Below are 21,341 nucleotides of genomic sequence, written 5' to 3'. Positions count from 1 at the left end.
AAAGCTGAAGGAAGCCAAGATGTATGTATGGAAAAGGTTACAGAAACTACCTTCTAAGAGGAATGCTGAACACAGAGGGAGAAAAGCAGAGAATATAGGAAGCCCAGCCTAAAAGAGGAGACTTATGGGTAGAAAGTCTATGGAAGAAGAGATTAAAGTTAATGATAACATCTGATCTCATAATTACTATTAAATGACTTGTAGAATCACTTCAGCAACACTGAAGTCACCAAATTTACAACCTCTCAGACCCTTTTTGATATAGAAAGCTAAGCCCTGAAAGTCAGAAATAAGGCACATTTCATTGTTACAATTAGATTATGTGTGCATTGAAATGTTCTATTTTTTCATTAAAAGTTAAACACTATATTGTTTAAATAAAAATTATATTTATCCACTACAAACCAATTGAAGACAAAACTGATATAATCACTTTGTTAGTTTTGACTAATGTTTTCCACTAAAATATGATTTGAATATATATCTATTAACAAGGGGGATGCTATGAAACTTTTTCAAAAAATACTGATTAAGATTATAATTACTCCAAAAATAACCTTGGTATTAAAAACAAAAACAAAAAAATAAAACAGCAAACAATATGATCTAATAGCTTAGAGAAGCTAATGAACATAACTGAAACTATCATGAAAAGTGTTTCATGAAATAATTTGCTGGATTCTACTGAGAATCATTTATTTATTTTTTTTTAATTTATTTTTTAATGTTTATTATTTGAGAAAGAGACAGAGAGCAAGCAGGGGAGGGGCAGAAAGAGAGGGAGACACAGAATCAGAAGCAGGCTCCAGGCTCTGAGCTGCCAGCACAGAGCCTGATGGAGAATCATTTAAATAATGTTAAACAGATTTTCAGCACCGTTCAAAAACAACTTAAAATACTAAAGAGGGTTCAAGTGACTGAAGTACTCAAGTCCAATAATGGTTGTTGATTTAAGACCAATAGTTATGAGGCCTTTATTCCTTGGAAGTGGCTGACATTTCATCCACCATCAAAGTTGTCACCCAAGCATAGCTCTATTATTTAAATGGATACAGTCCAGCCCTTTATAGGTCTGTAGCATAAAAATGATACAAAAAATTCTCCCAAGTGTTTTTTTGCAGAACTGTTTTGGGACCTGTGGATTGTAACTTTGTTTATGAAAGCTTACTTCAATTGTTATAAAAGTTTTTAAACAACCAAATACAGTTTTGAGATCTTGAATTTAAATTCCCTAAGGTCTCAGATTTTGTTATTTTATTTTAAAAAGATTTTGACAGGTATTATATACTTGGGAAATGCATTCATATAAGTCTACTATTTTTCTTTACATTGTATAAATTCTACCTTGATGATCATGAAGTTTTGTTACCTGATCATACTCCAAGGCTCCTGGGTAGAGTGGCCATCCAAGGAATAATTCTGCAATCACACATCCCAATGACCACATGTCTATGGCTTCACAAAATGGCAACCCCAATATAATCTCTGGAGCTCTGAAATCAAAAGAAAAAAAAAAAAAAGAGTGATTTCCCTCTAAAATTATCTTAATTCATCTGACATTCTAAGAAAAGTTAATAAATGACAGAGAAGTCACCTTCTATTTATAGTAACTTCACTTTTCAGAACTCTTTGAAGCCTAGCCATTAAGCTTAAAAGGGTACAATGAATACAACCATTGCTAGGATAAAAATCTCTATACTTAATCTCATAGAGAATTTTATTAACATATTAAAAAGGGGAAAAAAGCACAGATCTTGACTTTGCAACTGTAACAAATTAGAAATAATACATTAGAAAGAGAACTGGAAAACTATGAAATACATACACTGTGACGACATCAACAGAATTGAAAACCAGACACTGAAAGATAAGAGCAAAACAAAACAACCCCAAAGGCTAAAAGTGGATCTAGTCCTAGATATTACTTCAGAACACAATAATAAATATTCACAAAACCAGGACCATTAGTCATCCAAATGGGACAAGACCAAGTACAATTTTAAGAGGCAGAAAATAAAGGACATCGGAACAGGTAGAAAGTATTTTATCAGTTGACAAGCTCTGATAACTTGGAAAATGTATTCCATGAAAAATATCATGCCCAGATAAATAAATATGTGCTACTTCACATGCCCTGCCATGATAAAATTAACATTCTGAGAGGCTTCACGTACAGCTATGTAATTCCCAAGTAAGCCATACAATCATGGCTACCCTGAACAGTCTCAAACTTACAGAGAAGTTATAAGAACAATACAATGAGTGGGGTTTTTTTCCTGAACCACTTGAGAGTAATTTGCTAAATAACTCTATACTTTGCATTTCCTACAAACAAAGATATTCTCCCATATAACCACAATACAATCATCAAAATCAGGAAATGCACACTGGTACATCTCTACTATCTAAGCCCCATACCCCAAGTTTGGTCAATTATACTAATAATGAATGTCCTTTATGGTAAAAGGATCCAATTCCGAACCATGCACTGCATTTAGTTGTAGTATCTCTTTTTTAGAATAATTTGGGTCTCTCCTTCATTTGTATGACCTTGGCATAAGATATTACAGGTCAGTTATTTGTAGAATGTCTCTCAGTGCAGGGTTGCCTGGTGTTTCCTCATAATTAGATCCAGGTTATACATCTTTGGGAAGAGTATTAGAGAAGTGATATTTTTTTTTTCTCATTATGTGCCATCAGGTGACATACAATTTTGATTTGTTCTAGTACTAATAATGTTCACTTTGTTCCTCCTTTTCCCTTTGTAATTAAATGTTTTGCAGGATTTCAGTTTGGGACTGTATATATAATCCTTTTCTTATCAAATTTTCAATTTACTCATTTATTTGCCTATGTGAGCCTAAATTAATGGAACCCTATTTTATCCAGTGCGTTATAATCCATTACTGTAGTTATCTATTTTGATACTCTAAATTTCCCGGACTTAACCAGTCAGAACTCTGTCAATGAGCTATGGGTCCTCATTAGTGCCAGGATGGCACTGTTCCCAGGTCCTCTCAGTATACATATTATATACAGTTAGACAAGATAAGTTAGACAAAATATACAGTTAAGCAAAATAAGGCTTCTGCTAATTTCTTTAACTGATACTGCTGTCATTATCTCCTAAGCCAGTGGTTCTCCATCTTGGCTGTACATTATAATCACTTGGTCCTGGCCACACTCCATACCAATTAAATCAGAAACTTGAGGAGAGGAGGGGTGGGGAGTGGGAGAGACTTAGGAATCAGTATTTTTTTAAAGCTCCCAGGTGATTCCAATACATGGCCAAAGTTGAGAACCAAAGCCCCAGGCTCAAGTAGTTAGACCAATGGGAAGACCGTTCCATCTTCTCCCTACAGCTCTTCTGATCACAGTAAGTTCGATAAGCAAGCTGTTTTCTCCATTGATTTAGAATCTGTCCAGTGACTCTTCCGCTCCTGGACATCTCTGCTGTAATTAATACTTAAGGTTCAACAGACTCTTAATCCACAAGCATTTATTAAAAACCACGCCATAAAAGATCTTTAGAACATAGTTATAAAATACTTTCATTCTTTTCACAAAATGCTTAGTCAGTAAGGGTTTGTGTAGATGCATACATGTGAATTATATTCAGATATAACCAAATGCTAAATTGTGTAGAAAGAGGGGAAAAAACAAGTTACACTAAGTTATCAATCTTACATATTCACGATATTGTACAAAAGACAGAGAAGATCTTACCCTTTTTTTGTTCATTGTGATATACACAGAACCTAGCAGAGAATATGCATTCAGTAAACATTTCTCAAATAAGTCATTCCTATAAAGGTTAGGTCACACACGAAAAAAGGATCAGACTGAAATGAGTTTGAACTGACCTTGAGGAATAGAAGCCTAGGCAGAAAGAAAAATGGCCACAAGAGTTAATAAAGACTAGGGACACCTGGGTAGCTCAGTCGGTTAAGCATCCACTTCGGCTAGGCCATGATCTCACAGTTCGTGGGTTCGAGCCCTGCTTCAGGCTCTGTGCAGACAGCTGAGAGCCTGGAGCCTGCTTTGGATTCTGTGTCTCCCTCTCTCTCTGCCCCTCCCCCGCTCATGCTCTGTCTCTCTCTGTCAAAAATAAATAAACATTAAAAAAAATTTTTTAAGGAGTTTTAGGATTATTTTGAAATATTTACTATGAAAACATAATGGGATTTGAAATTGGCTACTGGAAACTCCAACATCACATTTGGCAATGAAAGAAAAGTTAACAGAATGATAGTGCCTTGGATATACAACTTAAAGAGACTGAAATTATTTGATACCTGGTTAACAATAAGAAAGCAGTTTCTGTCAATCAGACAAAGAGCAATGAATTCCTTCTGCTGTTTGCTACCACTTAACAAATGAGCCAAATTTGTAATTGATGGTGACAAGAATGTGGAGCTATCTTTTCAAACTCTTGACCAGGAACTGTATAAAGCCACTTTAAGAATAAAACTTGAGGGGCGCCTGGGTGGTGCAGTCGGTTAAGCGTCCGACTTCAGCCAGGTCACGATCTCGCGGTCCATGAGTTCGAGCCCCGCGTCAGGCTCTGGGCTGATGGCTCGGAGCCTGGAGCCTGTTTCCGATTCTGTGTCTCCCTCTCTCTCTGCCCCTCCCCCGTTCATGCTCTGTCTCTCTCTGTCCCAAAAATAAATAATAAAAAAAATAAAAAATAAAACTTGAGATACAAAAGTTATACTTACAGAAGCAAACTTAAATTTCTCATTTTAAAATAAGAAAGAGAGGTGCATGGGTGGCTCAATAGGTTGAGCACCTGACTCTTGGTTTCAGCTCAGGTCGTAATCCCAGGGTCGTGGGATAGAGCCCCATGCTGGGCTCTATGCTGACCACAGAGTCTGCTTGGGATTTTTTCTCTCTCTCTTTCTCTCTTTCTCTCTTTCTCTCTTTCTCTCTTTCTTTCTTTCTTTCTTTCTTTCTCTCTTTCTCTCTTTCTTTCTTCCTCTCTCTCTCTCTCTCTCTCTCCCCTTCTCCCTCTCCCTCTCTAAAAAATAAAAATAAAAAATTAGAAAGAATTTTAACTGCAAGTTTTATACAAATTGTGTATTTGCGGTCTTCTGAAAGCAGGTTAGATGTACAAGAAATTTCTTGGGGGAAGGCAGGGAGAGGAGGCAGGAGTAGGAGAAGACAGCCCTCAGACCTTGAGCAGTTCTGACACCTGTGAAAGGAGAGAGGCAAAGGGAGAGTCGGACAGAGAGAACCCACCACTGCAGTGCTATTAAGAGAAAGTCTTGGCTGGGCCAATGCAGAGTCTCTAAGCAAAAAATTACCTGTGATAAGACCTCCCCACCAAGCAAGAATAGTCCAACTCTAATGCCCCTACTATGTTTGGTCCCTGGCTAGGTAGGAACAACCCAGATGCAAACCTGAAGTGCAACAGCTGGAGACTCTCAGTCAACTGTGCTCCCCCCTAAGAGGTTCTCTGAAAGCAGAATCTGAGAGACACAATTCCATGGTTGCCACAAGATTCCCCAAAACTTTTGCTATTTTATTTTCAAATACATATATATCATAAAGAAAATGCAACAAATTTCCTCACCAAGTCCCATTCAAATGTGCCCAAATTCTCTCCAGTCTACTGTAGCATGACATAAAATATTACCATTTTCTATGTAGATCAACGTAAAAGGCTGGGAGGCAATACCTTAAAAGCATTTACAATCTAGATGAAATGGCCAGAGATGTCAGAGTTCCACCACTCAGTCTTATAATACATTAAACTTTAAAAAGTAAATTATGCAGGGTGCCTGCGGGGGGGGGGGGGGGGGGGGGAGGAGGGGGAGGGCTCAGTCAATCAGCTCAGGTCATGATCTCTCACTGAGTTTGAGCCCCGTGTCAGGCTCTGCGCTGACAGCTTGGAGGAGCCTGCATCAGATTCTGTGTCTCCCTCTTGCTCTGCCCCTCCCCCACCTCTCAAAAATAAGTAAATAAATATATTTTTTTTTAATTTTTAATTATGAATGAAAGAACAATATATCCATCTGTCAGTAATGAATAAAGCTTAGTTTTCTGGTTATTTCTTAACTGGCTCTCAAATCCTTCCTCTGGGCTAACTATACTTTTGTATAAAAATGATCACAACAGGGATTCTAATATGTGGACCAGTCAAATTTTCTGTTCTCCTCCTAAAGGAAATTCTCCCACTCCTTTTTTCATCTACCCTAACTCCCTTCTGAGCAGCTATAATGTAGCAGTGCTAAGGATATAACAGGGAATGCACATCATTTGTACTTCTGGAGACCAAGCAAAGCACATATTAAACATGTCTAACTGAATGGAAAGTATAACTAAACCTCTTGTTTACCACTCTATAAATAATAACTCACAATTAGAAATGTCAAACCCACAAACTAAAAAAATTTAGGTCATATGGTAACAAAGGCAATATATACCTAAAATGCCATGTTTCTTCATTATTATTTTTTTTCTTGTCATGTGTTTTTAATCCAATTTATCAACATTAAGAATAAATTCTTTTGGGGCACCTGGGTGGCTCAGTCCGTTGAGCGTCTGACTTCGGCTCAGGTCATGATCTCGAGGTTCGTGGGTTCAAGCCCCACGTCGGGCTCTGTGCTGCTGGAGCCTGCTTTGGATTCTATGTGTGCCTCTCTCTCTGCCCCTCCCCCACTCATGCTCTGTCTCTCTCACTCGCTTGCTCTCAAAAATAAATAAAAACATTAAAAAAAATTTTTTTTAAGAATAAATTCTACTTTTCTAAAACCTTGAAACACTAATATAAAATATAGGGTAAAGTGGAGAAGCTGAAAACAGAAAATTTTTAACTATGTAAACTGAACTCTGGGGACTATTGCCAGAGTAGAGGAGAATTTGGCAGCAGATGCTTCAAATAAGAACACAGTGAAGTCCTGTCATTCAGAAAAGAAGATGACTATTAATGGAACATTTTATTTGCTTTACTTCATCTTTATTTACTTTTGTAAGTTGAAAATTCACTTACTAGCCCAAAAAACCAGCCCTGTTAGGAAAAAGGGTATCTCAGTTCAGGAGCTCAGGATACCCAGCTCAAAGAACAATTACATTCTTGTAACAGAGACAGATATCTTGGGTCATCACTGCAAACACCACTAAACTATGAACTCACATGATGATTTCATGGCCATCCAGCAAATGTTTATCATATTCCTAACTCACAGAGAGTAAGTTTTCTTTTCTACATATAGAGAATATAATGGTTAGACAAGTGTAAATATCTAGTCTGCCTAAGAGCTTCACTTCTCATTAAAATTAATAAATTAGCATAATGCTGATATACTTCAGATTCTGATGAGTCTAGTGACAGAACCACCCTGTTCTGGTCAAGTCCAGAACACTAATCAAATAATTTCTGAAATTTCAAGCTAAGGGCCAGAAGCTGACGGTAAGTAACATCCCTCAGTGAGACTGAAAGGTACAGTCATCCAGGCTCCTCATAATGATACTTCTACACAAGTATTTATCTACATGCTAAAAAGATACTAGAGAAATGCAACACCAACTTGGAAAAGGTAAATAAATGGTAAACTCAGTAAGGATGAAAATACTAAAATGAGAACAGCTTTCCTAAGGTAGAAGATGCAGCAGGCATTTTTTAAGATAACACTTTCATTAAGGTATGGTATGATTCAATGGTTTTTATATATTCACAGACTTGTGTAACCATCACCACAGTCAACTTTAGAACATTTTCATCATCCCAAAAAGAAATCCTACATCCATTAGCATTTACTCCCTATTCCTCCCAAACTCCTCCATCCCGAGGCCACCACGAAAGTAAATCTTTCGGTCTCTTTAGATCTGCCTATTCTGGAATCATCTAACATAATCTTTTGTGGCTTCTTTCACTGGCATGTTTTCAAGGTCGTAGCATGTGTCAGTACTTCACTAACTTTTATTGCTGAATAGTATTCCATTGTGTGGATATACCAGACTTACTTATCCACTTATCAAATGATGGACATTTGAATTTTTTTCTACCTTTTTTGGCTAGTATGAAAAATAAGTTAACCAAAAGAGGCCATATATCAGCTCCCAATGCTGTGGAGCAAGAATACTCCAGGGCTGAAGAAGGTCAGAGCATAAAGGCTATGCACCAAAGACAAGTGATGCCTCAGACAGAACTAGCCAGGACAGGAGGAAAATGCCTTTGATGGAATAGAAATCCAAAAGGGAAAAGAGTGTTGAAGGAACTACCAATTTTTCTGTTTTAATTTGATGCAGCAGTCTTTATGATCGAGTTAATCTTGTGCTACCCCTTTGTCAAACCTCTAGGGCACCAAAAGAACCTCTTGCCCATATACTGGCAATCCATTTTAAAAGAATGGGGATCATGTGGTGCAATTCCCTTCAGTAAGTTTCATAAGAACTTTATGCTATGGTGGTACTAAAAAATTGAGAATCAATGTGCAAAAGCTCTAGGAAGACAAATTTTGGAGTCTGGTAAGCAGCCACTAACTTCAAACAATGAAAACCATCTAAAGAGAGCTATGTTTCAAACGCTCAAGAGTAAGCACTTAGCTCTCCCTCCACTGGCAAGTAATTTACCAGAGCCTTCACGTTTTCATTTTTAAAGACGCAGTTCTACGGACCCTACATTCTCTGAAGATTATCTAAAGGACTAATCTTATGCTTTTACCTATAAAAGAATGTGTGTAAAATGTTAAACAGTATATACATTCCCATAATTTATTCATACTCCCACTGTCCAAATTCACACCTCCTCTCTTCTCAAGCCACCACCTCCTCCCCATCCTCATTCCGGACTGTTGTCCTTGCATCCTACTTTACTGAAAAAAAAAAAATAGAATTTGAAAGAAAGTTCCACCTTCTCATCATCACATCTACTAGCCCACTTGCATCTGTCAGTGCTTCTATCTAAGGCATCCAGGCTCACTTACTGAAGCATATCACTCCACCAATTTCTTCACCCATCCCTCTCCTCGTCTCTCTCTCCTCCCGCCCCCCCGAAACCATCTTCTTTATACACTCTCCATCAGCCATCACTCCTTTCTTTTTTTCCCCTTTATACAAGTCCTTTTTAAAAGCGCTATTTAGAAAAGCTGCCTCCAATTCTGCCCCCGTATTGAACTTACTCTCATCAGGCTTTCATTTCCCCACCATTCCACCAAAATAGCTCTCTTGTCAAGGTCACTATCAGCCACTGCACTGCCATATCCTTGACTTACTGGACTTGATGATTATGCTCTCCTGCTTTAAACACTGTCTGCATTTGGTCTTCTAGAACACCAGTCTTTGTTCTCCCCCTTATCTCACTAGCATTCCCTTCTCAGATTCCTTTCTGGTTCCATCTCATGTCCACAAGCTTTAAATTCTGGAGTATCGAAGGCTCAGTCCTTGGATGTCCAACTTCTCTCTCAACATTCACTCCCCTTAAGTGATCTCATCCAATCACAGAGTTTTAAATACCACCTCTATTCTTAACACTCTCAAATGTCTCTCTCCAACCCAGACCTTTCTCTTTACCTCCAGACCTATGTATCCAACTGTCCACTCAACATCTCTTCTTGAGTATCTATTACAGATCTCAAACTAAACACATTCAAAAAGAACTCCCAATTTCCCCCAAACCTCTCCTTCCCCAACCTTCTCCATCTCAGGAAATGACAACGCTATCCTAGTTTCTCAGATTCATAATCTGGGAGAATCAAATTTGACCCTTCTCCTTCTCTCACTTTCCACATCTATCATCAGATCCCATTGACTCCATCTTCAAAAAAGATCCAGAATTTGACCATTTTGCTCCACCTTTACTACCATCACCCTAATCCAAGCCACCATCATCTCTCATCTGGATTACTGCAAAAGCTTCCTAACTGTTCTTCTTGCTTCTGCCCCTGTCCTCTACCACCTATTCTCAAGTTAGCAGCTCCATTTAAAACACAAGTCAGACCACACCATTCTTCTCTTCAAAACCCCCAACAGCTTCTCATCTCAGAGTAAAGTCAATCCCTTACAAGTGGCCTACAAGGTCACACATGATTCAGCCCTTAACTACATCTAATATTTCCCATCACTATACCACTTACTTGCTCTGATCCACCCACACTGGCCTCCTTACTGTTTCTAATCAGAGTTCCTGTTTCAAAATCTGTTCCAGGTAGAGGGAATAGCAGGACATAATCTCTTTACCCTTACATTGTGTTTCTGCTCAAATATCACTTATTAGAAAGCCCCTCCCTGACCACTTTAAATATAGAAGGGTAAGCCCCTACCAACACATAAACTTACCTTTCCTCCTTTATCCTGCTTTATAGCTCCCTATAGCACTTCCAACCAACTAAATATGTTTATTACTTATTTTTCCCTCCCCCACTAGTATATAAGTTCCATGAGGACAGGAACATTTTTTTCTTTTAAAGTAATCTCTATACCCAACATGGGGCCCAAACTCACGACCCTGAGATCAAGAGTCACATGCCCTACCCTCTCAGCTAGGCAAGTGTCCCAAGGGCAGGAACTTTAATTCTCTCAATGCTATATTCCCAGCAGTGAGGAAACTGTGTGGCACATAGTAGGCACTCAGTCATCATTTATCATGAACTGATCTATCAAAGGGAGCTCTATAAGCATACATTCACTAAATCGAAAATGCTAAGAATAGTTTTGTTAAATCAAATACATAAGCCAAACAGGTAACAACCAAGACTTTTACATGCCAGCCACTTTGCATTTGGGAAAGCTAAATGTTTTGACTATATAAAAAACAAAAACAACTACAACAAAATACCATTTACTGAGCTTTAACAATGGGTCAAGCATCATGGAAATAACTTTTAATGTATTACCTCATTTAAAGAAGTGTTTTAAAAAGACAGATTTCTGCACTGTTCTTCTGCTCCAGGATAAAAAATGCTGGTAAACAAAATGTTCCACGTAAAACAGAAGAAGTCCTCAGTTGAGTACAGCCAGCCCACAGAATCATGAGAAATAATATATCATTGTTTTTGAAGCAACTAAGTTCGCAGTTGCTACACAACAACAGATAACTGATACAATACCCCAAGTTACCCAGAAAGTGATGGAACTAAAGATTTCAAATGCCTGATTCAAAAAGACTTTCTCTAAACCATACACAATCTCAAATTATTAAATCTTATGACTGAAAGAAACATAAGAAAGTCAAAAAGAAGACCTGGAAATTAACACCAAGGTAATTTTAGCAATGCAATTAAAATTATGCTCCTGTTTTATTTTCCACAGAATAGAAAAATACTAACTTATCTACGTTCTCTAACAGTTCCATAACATGAGAAAACATCTGTTACGTGCCTTTTCTGATTAACTGGTCCTTAGTTTTCTAGGATAATTTTTTATTTTTTTAATCTTTTTTAAGTAAGCTCTATACCCAATGTGGAGTTCAAACTCACAACCCCAAGATTAAGAGTCACATGCTCTACTGGCTGGGTCAGCCGGGCGCCACTAGGACAATTTTTTTTTTAAGTTTATTTGAGAGAGAGAGAGAGAGAGAGAGGGAGAGAGAGAGAGTGAGTGAGAGTATGCACGAGCATCAGTGGGGGAAGAGGCAGAGAGAGGGGGAGAGAGAGAATCTCAAGCAGGCTCTGCACTGACGGTGGGGCCTGAACCCACAAACCATGAGATCATGACCTGAGCTGAAGTCAGGACGCTTAACCGACTGAGCCATCAGGTGTTCCTAGGATAATTTTTGTTTGTTTTAAAGATTTTCCTGTCATTTTTTAAACCAACTTTTCATTCTGTATAAATCCTTTAGGAAATATATAATAACAGCAATAACATCAGTTACATAATGGCTTATGAAACAGGCAATGCTCTAAGTGCTTTTTAAGTATTAACCAATTTGATAGCTATGCTAATCCTTTTAATAGGTGAAGAAACAGATACAAGGATAAGTATCTTGCCTACGGGTCACACAGTTAGTACAAGGTACAGCTGGATTGAAAGCCAGGTTTTATGACTTCAAAATCCATACCTTTAACTCTTACATTTTAAAATAAATAATTCCTAGGATTACTGAAACTATCACACTTTTGTCTTACTGGAAGTTCTCCCACTTGGATGCTATACTTATCATTAAAAGTGTTCTTTTCTCTTTAAACATATCATCTTTGATTTTAGGACTAACAAGGAAATGTGAAATATAAATACACTTATGTAAAAGAACTTAGTTGACATTTTACTCCTTTCTCTGATCTTTAAGCATTTACTCATCTTAACCATAAATAATCTTTCACATTAAATACACAGTCATCTGCTAGATACATCTTAGTTAAAATAAGGCTCTTACTTTGGCAGATACCGTGTTCCCAAAGATGACTGTAATATCCTTTTACAGAAACAATTAGGAAATGAGCTCAGCAGTGGATTTGACCATCTATACTCATAAGTACCAATTTAACATCACACACTCAATAAATTCTTACATGTCAAAGCCCTGTACCTAGCAAAAGACAGCAAAGACCTAAAGTGGTTATAAAAGGCAGGCACCAGGAAACGTACATTTGTACAAGGACAGCCAATCTAAGAAAGGATACACACTCAAGTTTTATAGGTAATTAACTCTGCAGAATCAACCTGGCAAGGAGGGGAAAGTACACATTCCCACAATATTTGTCTCTAAAACAAGTATCTAATAAGATACAAAAAAAAAAAAAAAAAAAAAAAAAAAAAGTTAAAAAAATTGTCAGTCACCTGGACTTTATAGAAATTTCATGTTTTTTGGGGCGCCTGGGTGGCGCAGTCGGTTAAGCGTCCGACTTCAGCCAGGTCACGATCTCGCGGTCCGTGAGTTTGAGCCCCGCGTCAGGCTCTGGGCTGATGGCTCGGAGCCTGGAGCCTGTTTCTGATTCTGTGTCTCCCTCTCTCTGCACCTCCCCCGTTCATGCTCTGTCTCTCTCTGTCCCAAAAATAAATAAAAAACGTTGAAAAAAAAATTAAAAAAAAAAAAGAAATTTCATGTTTTCTTCTAATATTACTACCATCAAATTAGACCACATAATCAGTGTTAGGTGAATTTTGTTTCCTTTGCTATAAGGAATAACCTTCCAGCAAGAGTTTTTGAGGTAAGAATACACTGCCTCTGGAGAGAAAGGACATTGAATGTGCGTCGTAGAGCCTCTCTCACTGCAGGAAGACCGTGAAGGAGACTCTTCTAAGCACAACAGGGAACTAACACTGGAAGACCTCTAACAATCCTTCCAAATCAAAATGCTACTAAAACCTATGAAAATATCAAAGAACATTTCTACAACGGGAACTTTTACAGAAGGATGGCTGTTAAAATATACTAGTGAGTTAATTTCCAGTTTGATCACACCCTTGTCAATATTCTACAGTTTGGAGCTTTAAAAAAAAAAGTGTATTTATTTTGAGAGAGATAGTGCACATGTGCATATGTATAAGTGAGTGGGACAAAGACAGAAAGAGGGAAAAAGAGAGAACCCTAAGCAGGCTCCATGCCCTCAGTACACAGCCTGACACAGGGCTCGATCTCACAACTATGAGATCATGACCTGAGCTGAAATTGAGAGCCAGACGCTTAACCAACTGAGCCACCCAGGCGCCCCAGTATGGAGCTTTTTAAAAATAACCAACACAACCTCAACATTCTGAGAAAAGCAAATAAATTTCAAAAGAGACAATCAACCACTTCTAGAAGTATTTTTCTAAATTATGAACATTTTTAATATGGTAAGAAATGCATTACCAGAGGCAACAACATCCCTACAGAATACTGGATATTCACATAGACTGTTTTTATGACTGTAATCGCAGCTATTCAATAACATGTTGAAATGCAATCAAAGTGCACACACTCTTAGAATAGACACTCATTCAAATGCAGCTTAAGTCGCAAGCTAAAAATATCACAATTAAAAATATCCTTATTCCAAGGCCACTTAATCTTTTAAGTATGCAGGACAATGATACAGATCAAAGCACCAAGTACAAAGAACAGCAGTAATGATAAATAATTCCAAAACCTATTAAATGTTAAACCTGTGAGGTAGAAAAATGGGAGTTGGCAAAGATTTGATATTCATCACCAACATGCCAAATGTATGGCTTAGAGCCCAGTGTCCAAAAGGATGGATACATCAATTATTTGAACATCTAGGATCAACAGCTAGTATTTTGTAGAGGGGTCAGAAACATATCCCATTTATAGACAACACTACTTCTTTCATGTTTTAGCTACCAAAAACAGTTGGAAGATCACCAAGAATTCTCATGACACGAGAGAGAAGACTGAGAAAATTGTTAGTAATACATCAAGAGAGAGAGGCAAATGGGTTGAATTGGTAGGGGAATATGAAAGTATCCATAAATAATAAAGGACAAACATATCTGAGTTGAATGTGTCTGCTTTTTATTTTGTTTGGTCATATACTACTGGATGTTAAAAAAAAAAAATCAATGTGTAACTAACATATATACAAACTATATTATTAGTATCTTACGTTTTTATTGCATTTGTATTTTACAATCTGTTCAAATATTTTATTCTATGAGGTAATAAGATAAATGTTGTTATCCCTATTCTACAGGTGATTAGGAGGAAAGAACAAAACAATCCAGGATTTCCTAAATTTAACTATGAGATATATTTACAATTATAATGCATCATCAGTAGCTGCCAACAGAAGCTCATAATCTATAAATTGCATTTAAAAAACGCAATATTTAATTGCAATAAATGATTCAATTTTATAACTTCATAATAATTACTGAAAATAACAAAAAATGTTTATGAACTCTTAAGAGTCAAATTCTGTGCCAAATGTTTTACACATATTATCTCATTAAATCTTATCAAAATCCTCTGGGGAAGGTACTATATTATCCCATTCTAGACATGAAGAAACAAGCACAGAAGCAACTTTTCAAGGTCTCTGTGGATGGCAGAGCTTGTAAACAACCTGTGCAGTCTGAGTTGACAGTCCAAGCTCAACACCATGCAGATAAATCATCTTTATGAACTATTACAAATGCATTATTTAATCATAGGACCATATAACTTTGCATTAATAAGCTAGAAGATTAGGCATTGATTGATCAAGTAATCTTACATAATCTGGTGGCACTCTGGAGTATACCATTTCTTATAGGTCAATGATCTTAACAGGGAAATAGAGTAGTTCCTCCCTTACCCAGGGGGGTTATGTTCTAAGACCCTCAGTGGATGCCTGAAACTACGGATAGTACCAAACCCCCCCCCCCCCACACACACACACAGTTTTTCCTGTACATACATACCTATGATAAAGGTTAATTTATAAACTGGACACAATAAGAGATTAACAATAATAACAAATAATAAAACAGGATAATTATAACAATATACTGTAATAAAAACATGTCAGTGTACTCTCTTTCTCTAAATATCTTACTACACTATACCCACCCTTCTTGTGATGATATGAGATGATAAAATGCCTATGTGATAAGATAAAATGAGGGGAATGAGGCAGCAGGCATTGTGATGTATTGATCCTCTGACAGAAGTCAGGAGAATCATTCCCTTCTGGACCACAGAAACTGTGAAAAGCAAAATCCTGGATAAGGGGTGGACTACTGAATATTACTATTTTCTCATACTTTTTTTCCTTGTATGTTGACATACTGTTAGACCCATAGAAAAGCTGCAAAATAATACAAAGAATTCTTCAACCAGATTCCCCAAATGTTAACATTTTGCCACATTTGTATTATCCTCTTTTATGTACATACACAAATATAATTTTTCTGAATCATCTGAAAGTTGCAAACACTGTAACCCTTTACCCCTATATGCTTGATTTAGTGTGTACTTCATAAAAACAAGGACAATCTCTTACACAGCCACAGTGTATTTGTCAAAATCAGAAAATTAATATTAATACAATACTATTACTCAGATTTTGCCAATATTCCCAAGAAATGCCTTCCTTTATATCAAACAAAATTTTTAAAACTAAGTAAACCCCAAACCCATGTCTCTTTAGTTTCATTTATCTGAAATAGCTCCTCAACATCTTTGTGGTTTTCCTGATACTGTCATCTTTGAAGAATACGGACCAGTTATTTTCTAGAATGGACCTCAATTTGTGTTCATTTCATGTTTCCTCACAAGGTTATCTATTTTCAGCAGGAATACTACAGGAGTGATGCTATCTTACACTTTTTAAAAGCATATTTTGGGAGGGGGGGGAAGCATATATTAAAAAACATATTACTTAGGGGCGCCTGGGTGGCGCAGTCGGTTAAGCGTCCGACTTCAGCCAGGTCACGATCTCGCGGTCCGTGAGTTCGAGCCCCGCGTCAGGCTCTGGGCCGATGGCTCGGAGCCTGGAGCCTGTTTCCGATTCTGTGTCTCCCTCTCTCTCTGCCCCTCCCCCGTTCATGCTCTGTCTCTCTCTGTCCCAAAAATAAATAAAAAACGTTGAAAAAAAAATTTAAAAAACATATTACTACCATCAGTTTTTTCAAGGAATATTTATTGATACTTCTCAGATAGATTGTTATGTGCTGGTATAATCAAGTGACTATAAACTTTGGAGTAACAGAAGAGAATTCAAATCCCAGCTCTGGTAGTTACTTACAAAACTCTAGGCCTTAGGCATGTTATAAATGTCATTGCCACCTCAACTCATGCATTTGCAAATGAGGGATACACTTGCCTTTCCAGATTACTGTAACAATAAAATCAAGTACTTGGCACATAATTAATAACCCTTCCCCCAAAAAACATCTGAAGTTGACTGCTTGAGTGATTTTCCCAAGGTCACAGGGTCAGTGAATGGTGATGCCAAAACAGAACTTGGGTTTAACCAATAAATCTCATAAGAAATAAAATGTGCCTTCTACAAGCAGTAGTGTTAATATTTATGCATGTGTCTTATCTTCTCTATTAAGAAGAATATAAGGTTCTTAATTATCAGGAGCTGCCTCTCACTGGGTTTGATACTTTATATAGCCCCTGGCAGACAGAGTATTTTATAAACAGAAGTCACTTCTTAAAGATGTATGCAATGAACACAAAATACTCCATTAGACACCATGCCCCCAAATACATGCCATTTTAATATACATTTTAAATTAAATTATCCGGTGTTTGATAACCTACAAAATGTCCAACTACGTTCAGCAACTTCTGTACCTAGAACAACAGAATTTAAGTGAATGTGAAAATATGAAACACCCACATACACATATTTTCCTCTACATACTTTCCTACCAGAACCATATATCCCAACAAATAACCATCCCAAAGAATTGCCAGAACTCAGTAAGACGCCTTCAAATATATTGAATTATATTCCACCTAATAAAAGAAAATGGAAGGGTACTAATTAGCTGCTATCAGATTAATACCCTCAGCAAGACCAACTACAAAAACTGGATCAAACACACACACACAACAACTGTGTCAGTGGCTTTTGGGTGACAGTGATATGTCACTTTAGGTTCATCAAATGTAACAAATTTGGGGTGCCGAGGTGGCTCAGTCGGGTAAGCCTCTGACTCCTCATTTCAGCTCAGGTCATGATCTCATGGTTCGTGGGATCAAGCACTGTGGAGGCTGCCTGCTTGGGGATTCTCACTCTTTCTCTCTCTGCCCCTCCCAGCTTGCACTTGCACGTGTGCTCTTACTAAATAAATAAACAAACAAACAAACAAACTTTAAAAAGAAATTACAACAAAATTGTAACAAATGTACTGATGTGGCTGAGGGGGCAGGGGAGTCAGAGCGGGAGAGGTTGTATTAAGGGGTATGGAAACTGTCTCTTCTGCTCAATTTTGCTGTCAACGTAAAACAGTTCTAAGAAATAAAGTCTACTGTTAAAAAAAAATTGTGTGAAGTCATCAGAGAGCAAACAAAACAGCTAGGACTTGAGGGAACAAAAATCCCAGAGCAAAGAGAAACTGATTATTAAAGTTGGCCTTACATTTCCTTAAGGTAGTCACCAACTGACAGTCAAACATAGAGGCTGAACAGAAAAGAGTGGCCTAAATTTAGCCTACAGCTATTCCACTGAGCTGGGAAAACAAAATCTGGAATTCAGAATCAGCCAAGGAAGAGGGGCCATGGTGGATACTCCAGGCTTTTCAAATGAAACCATAAAGGGCTATATCCTAGGAACAAGGACAAACTGAAATAGACAAGCCTCATTTGGAATAACATGAGTTACCTACTCTACCTGGTTTCCAGAATAAAAAAGAACTACCTCTGGAGGAAGATCTTATCATCAAGAGTTACTAACATAACAATGTCCAACAGAACTTTCCACAATGACAGGACCGTTCTCTGTAGTAGTCACACGTAGTTACTGCGCGCTTGAGGTGTGGCTAACGTGACTGAGGAAAAGAATTTTTAAGTTTATTTAATATTAATTAATTTAAATTTAAGCCTAAACAGCCATGAGTGATTAGAGCTACCATAATGAACAGCACAGCTCAAGAATTTTTCATACCCAAGATCAAGTACTAAAGAAACAAACAAAAAACGTTACCAGCCAAATAGGAAATAAAATCAGATGTAAAGAAAGAAAAGGAGAAAAAATTCAATAGAAGCCTTATAGTTATATAGCCAATGAAATTATATTTTTAATTTTTTTTTTTTTTTTTAGTTTTTTCATTTTTGAGAGACAGAGACAATGCAAGCAGGGCTGGGGCAGAGACAGAAGGAGACACAGAATCTGAAGCAGGCTCCCCGGCTCTGAGCTGACAGCATAGAGCCTGACATGGGACTTGAACTCAAGAGCCATGAAATTATGACCTGAGCCGAAGTCGGTCACTTAACCAACTGAGCCACCCAGGCACCCCTTATAGCCAGTGAAATTATTACAGGGACTTTTTTTTTTTTTTAATTTTTTTTTTTTTAACGTTTATTTATTTTTGAGACAGAGAGAGACAGAGCATGAACAGGGGAGGGCAGAGAGAGAGGGAGACACAGAATCTGAAACGGGCTCCAGGCTCTGAGCTGTCAGCACAGAGCCCGACGCGGGGCTTGAACTCATGGACCGTGAGATCATGACCTGAGCTGAAGTTGGACGCTAAACCGATCAAGCCACCCAGGCGCCCCTACAGGGACTTTAAAATAACAATAGAAATGTTCAAGAAAATTTCACCATAAAACTGGAATTTACTTTTTAAAATAGCAAATTCTTGATTTCTAAATACAATTCCCCCACTAAAAAGAACTAAGTCTCCCAAGAGAAATGACTGGTTAAATGTGGGGAAAGTATAAGGTGGGCATGGAAATCTTCTGGTGCCAGAAAATCACTCAGCAACAAAAGAAATTATCTACTAATATAAAATATCAACAAATCACAAAATCATTATATTGAAATATAACCTTAGATAAAAAGGAGTACATGCTGTATTGTTTCATTTTTATTAAGTTCTAGAACAGAAAAAAGTAATCTGTAGTGAAAAAACTCAGATCAGTAGTTACATATGGAAGGGGCAAGAGTGAGAGACAAGACCAAATGGGAAGGGACATGAGGGAAATTTTTGGGGTGATGGTAGTATTCTATTATTTTGATAGGAATTTGGGTTACACAGGTGTACGTATGCATTTGTCAAAACTCACTAAATGGTATACTTAAGATTTGTGCAGTTTCCTATATAAAAAACTTACTTCAAAAAAAAGAATCATAGGGGTGCCTGGGTGGATCAGTTGGTTAAGCATCTGACTCTTGATTTCAGCTCAGGTCATGACCTCATGACAGTTCATGGGATTGAGCCCCACGTCAGGCTCTGCACTGACCACATGGAGCCTGCTTGGGACTCTCTCCCTCTCTGCCCCTCCCCCACTCATGCTCACTCTCTCTCTCTCTCTCTCAAAATAAATAAACTTTAAAAAAAAAACCATAAATATTGAGCTATTTTAATTTTTTTTAACTTTTTAATGTTTATTTTGACAGAGAGACAGAGAGAGAGCAGGGGAAAGGCAGAGAGAGAGGGAGACACAGAATCTGAAGCAGGCTCCAGACTCTGAGCTGTCAGCACAAAGCCCAACACAGGGCTCAAACTCACAAACTGTGAGATCATGACCTGAGCCGAAGTTGGATGCTCAACTGATTGAACCACCCAGGCGTGCCTCAAGCTATTTTATGATTGACATGCTTCAGTGTTCAGTGGTACAATGTGCTAATGTCTACAACTTACTTTGAATTACCTTATTAAATAAAGATGGAATAATGAGTAGAAAAATACCTATGATAAAGACAATGTAGCAAAATGTTAATTGTAGAATCTAGGTGGTCAGGTATATGCATGTTCACTATATAATCCTTTTAACCTATTTGTAAGTTTGAAAAGTTTCACATTAAAATATTAAGGGCAGGATTTCAACATAGGCCAAGCAGAATTCAACACACACACCTCAGAGTCAACTGCTTAAACCAAAAACAAAAAAACAAAAAACAAAAACAAAAACAAACAAACCTTAAATGTAGCCACAGAGGGAAAAAAGGACTTGTCATCCACAAAAGAGCCAATCTGCTATGGAAATAATGGAAAGCCAAAATATAACAGGATAACATCTTTAAAGTGCTTTAAGAAAATAACACCCAAACATACCTGGGGAAAATATACTTCAGAAATTAAAATATTTTTTGCATAACTCACATATTCTAAAATTCATCTAGAAATGCAAAGGAGCAGAAACAAGGCTTTGAAGAACAAGCAGGAGGACTATCAGTTATGGTAATGACACTGTGGTGGTGCAAGAAGAGACAAAATAAGGACAGGGCATCATGGAGAGTCCAAAAACACCCACACATATAAACCCACAGCTGGTTTATGACGAGGTTGTCACTGCTATGCAGTAGAATAATAAATGGTGCTCCGTTTAAGGGATATCCACGTGGGGGAAAATGTACCTTAATTGTTACCTCATACGATACACAAAAATCAATTCCAGATGGATGGCAGATCTAACTAAATGTGATGGTAAACCAATAAAGCTTTTGAGGCACCTGGGTGGCTCAATGGGTTGGGCACCCGACTTCGGCTTAGGTCATGATCTCACAGTCTGTGAGTTCAAGCCCCATGTCGTGCTCTGTGCTGACAGCTCAGAGCCTGGAACCTGCTTCAAATTCTGTCTCCCTCTCTTTCTGCCTGTCCCCTGCTCGCACTTGGTCTCTTTCTCTCTCTCAAAAATAAAAAATTAAAATTAAAATTAAAAAAAATAGTAAATCTTTTAAAAGAAAATATAGGAGGGGTGCCTGAGTGGCTCAGTCGGTTAAGCATACAACTCCGGCTCAGGTCATGATCTCTCGGTTCACAAGTTCAAGTTCGAGCCCTGCATGGGGTGTGTGCCGACAGAT

At 37.6% G+C, this 21,341-nt stretch overlaps 1 protein-coding gene across 5 annotated transcripts in view; it reads right to left on the bottom strand.

Moving 5' to 3' along the window:
* Window positions 1–21,341, bottom strand: part of HIPK3 (homeodomain interacting protein kinase 3) — a 92,326-nt gene that overhangs the window by 23,022 nt on the left and 47,963 nt on the right. For all 5 annotated transcript variants that reach the window (XM_058688583.1, XM_058688586.1, XM_058688585.1 and 2 more), the window contains exon 3: window positions 1,370–1,493. In XM_058688583.1, the coding sequence (XP_058544566.1) occupies window positions 1,370–1,493 (124 nt within the window). The remainder of the gene's footprint in view (window positions 1–1,369; window positions 1,494–21,341) is intronic.

Source organism: Neofelis nebulosa, chromosome 10 (assembly GCF_028018385.1).
Source record: "Neofelis nebulosa isolate mNeoNeb1 chromosome 10, mNeoNeb1.pri, whole genome shotgun sequence".
NCBI classification, from domain to species: domain Eukaryota; kingdom Metazoa; phylum Chordata; class Mammalia; order Carnivora; family Felidae; genus Neofelis; species Neofelis nebulosa.
The sequence above is the reverse complement of the archived record's forward strand: the minus strand, read 5'-3'. Positions and strand labels throughout refer to the sequence as shown.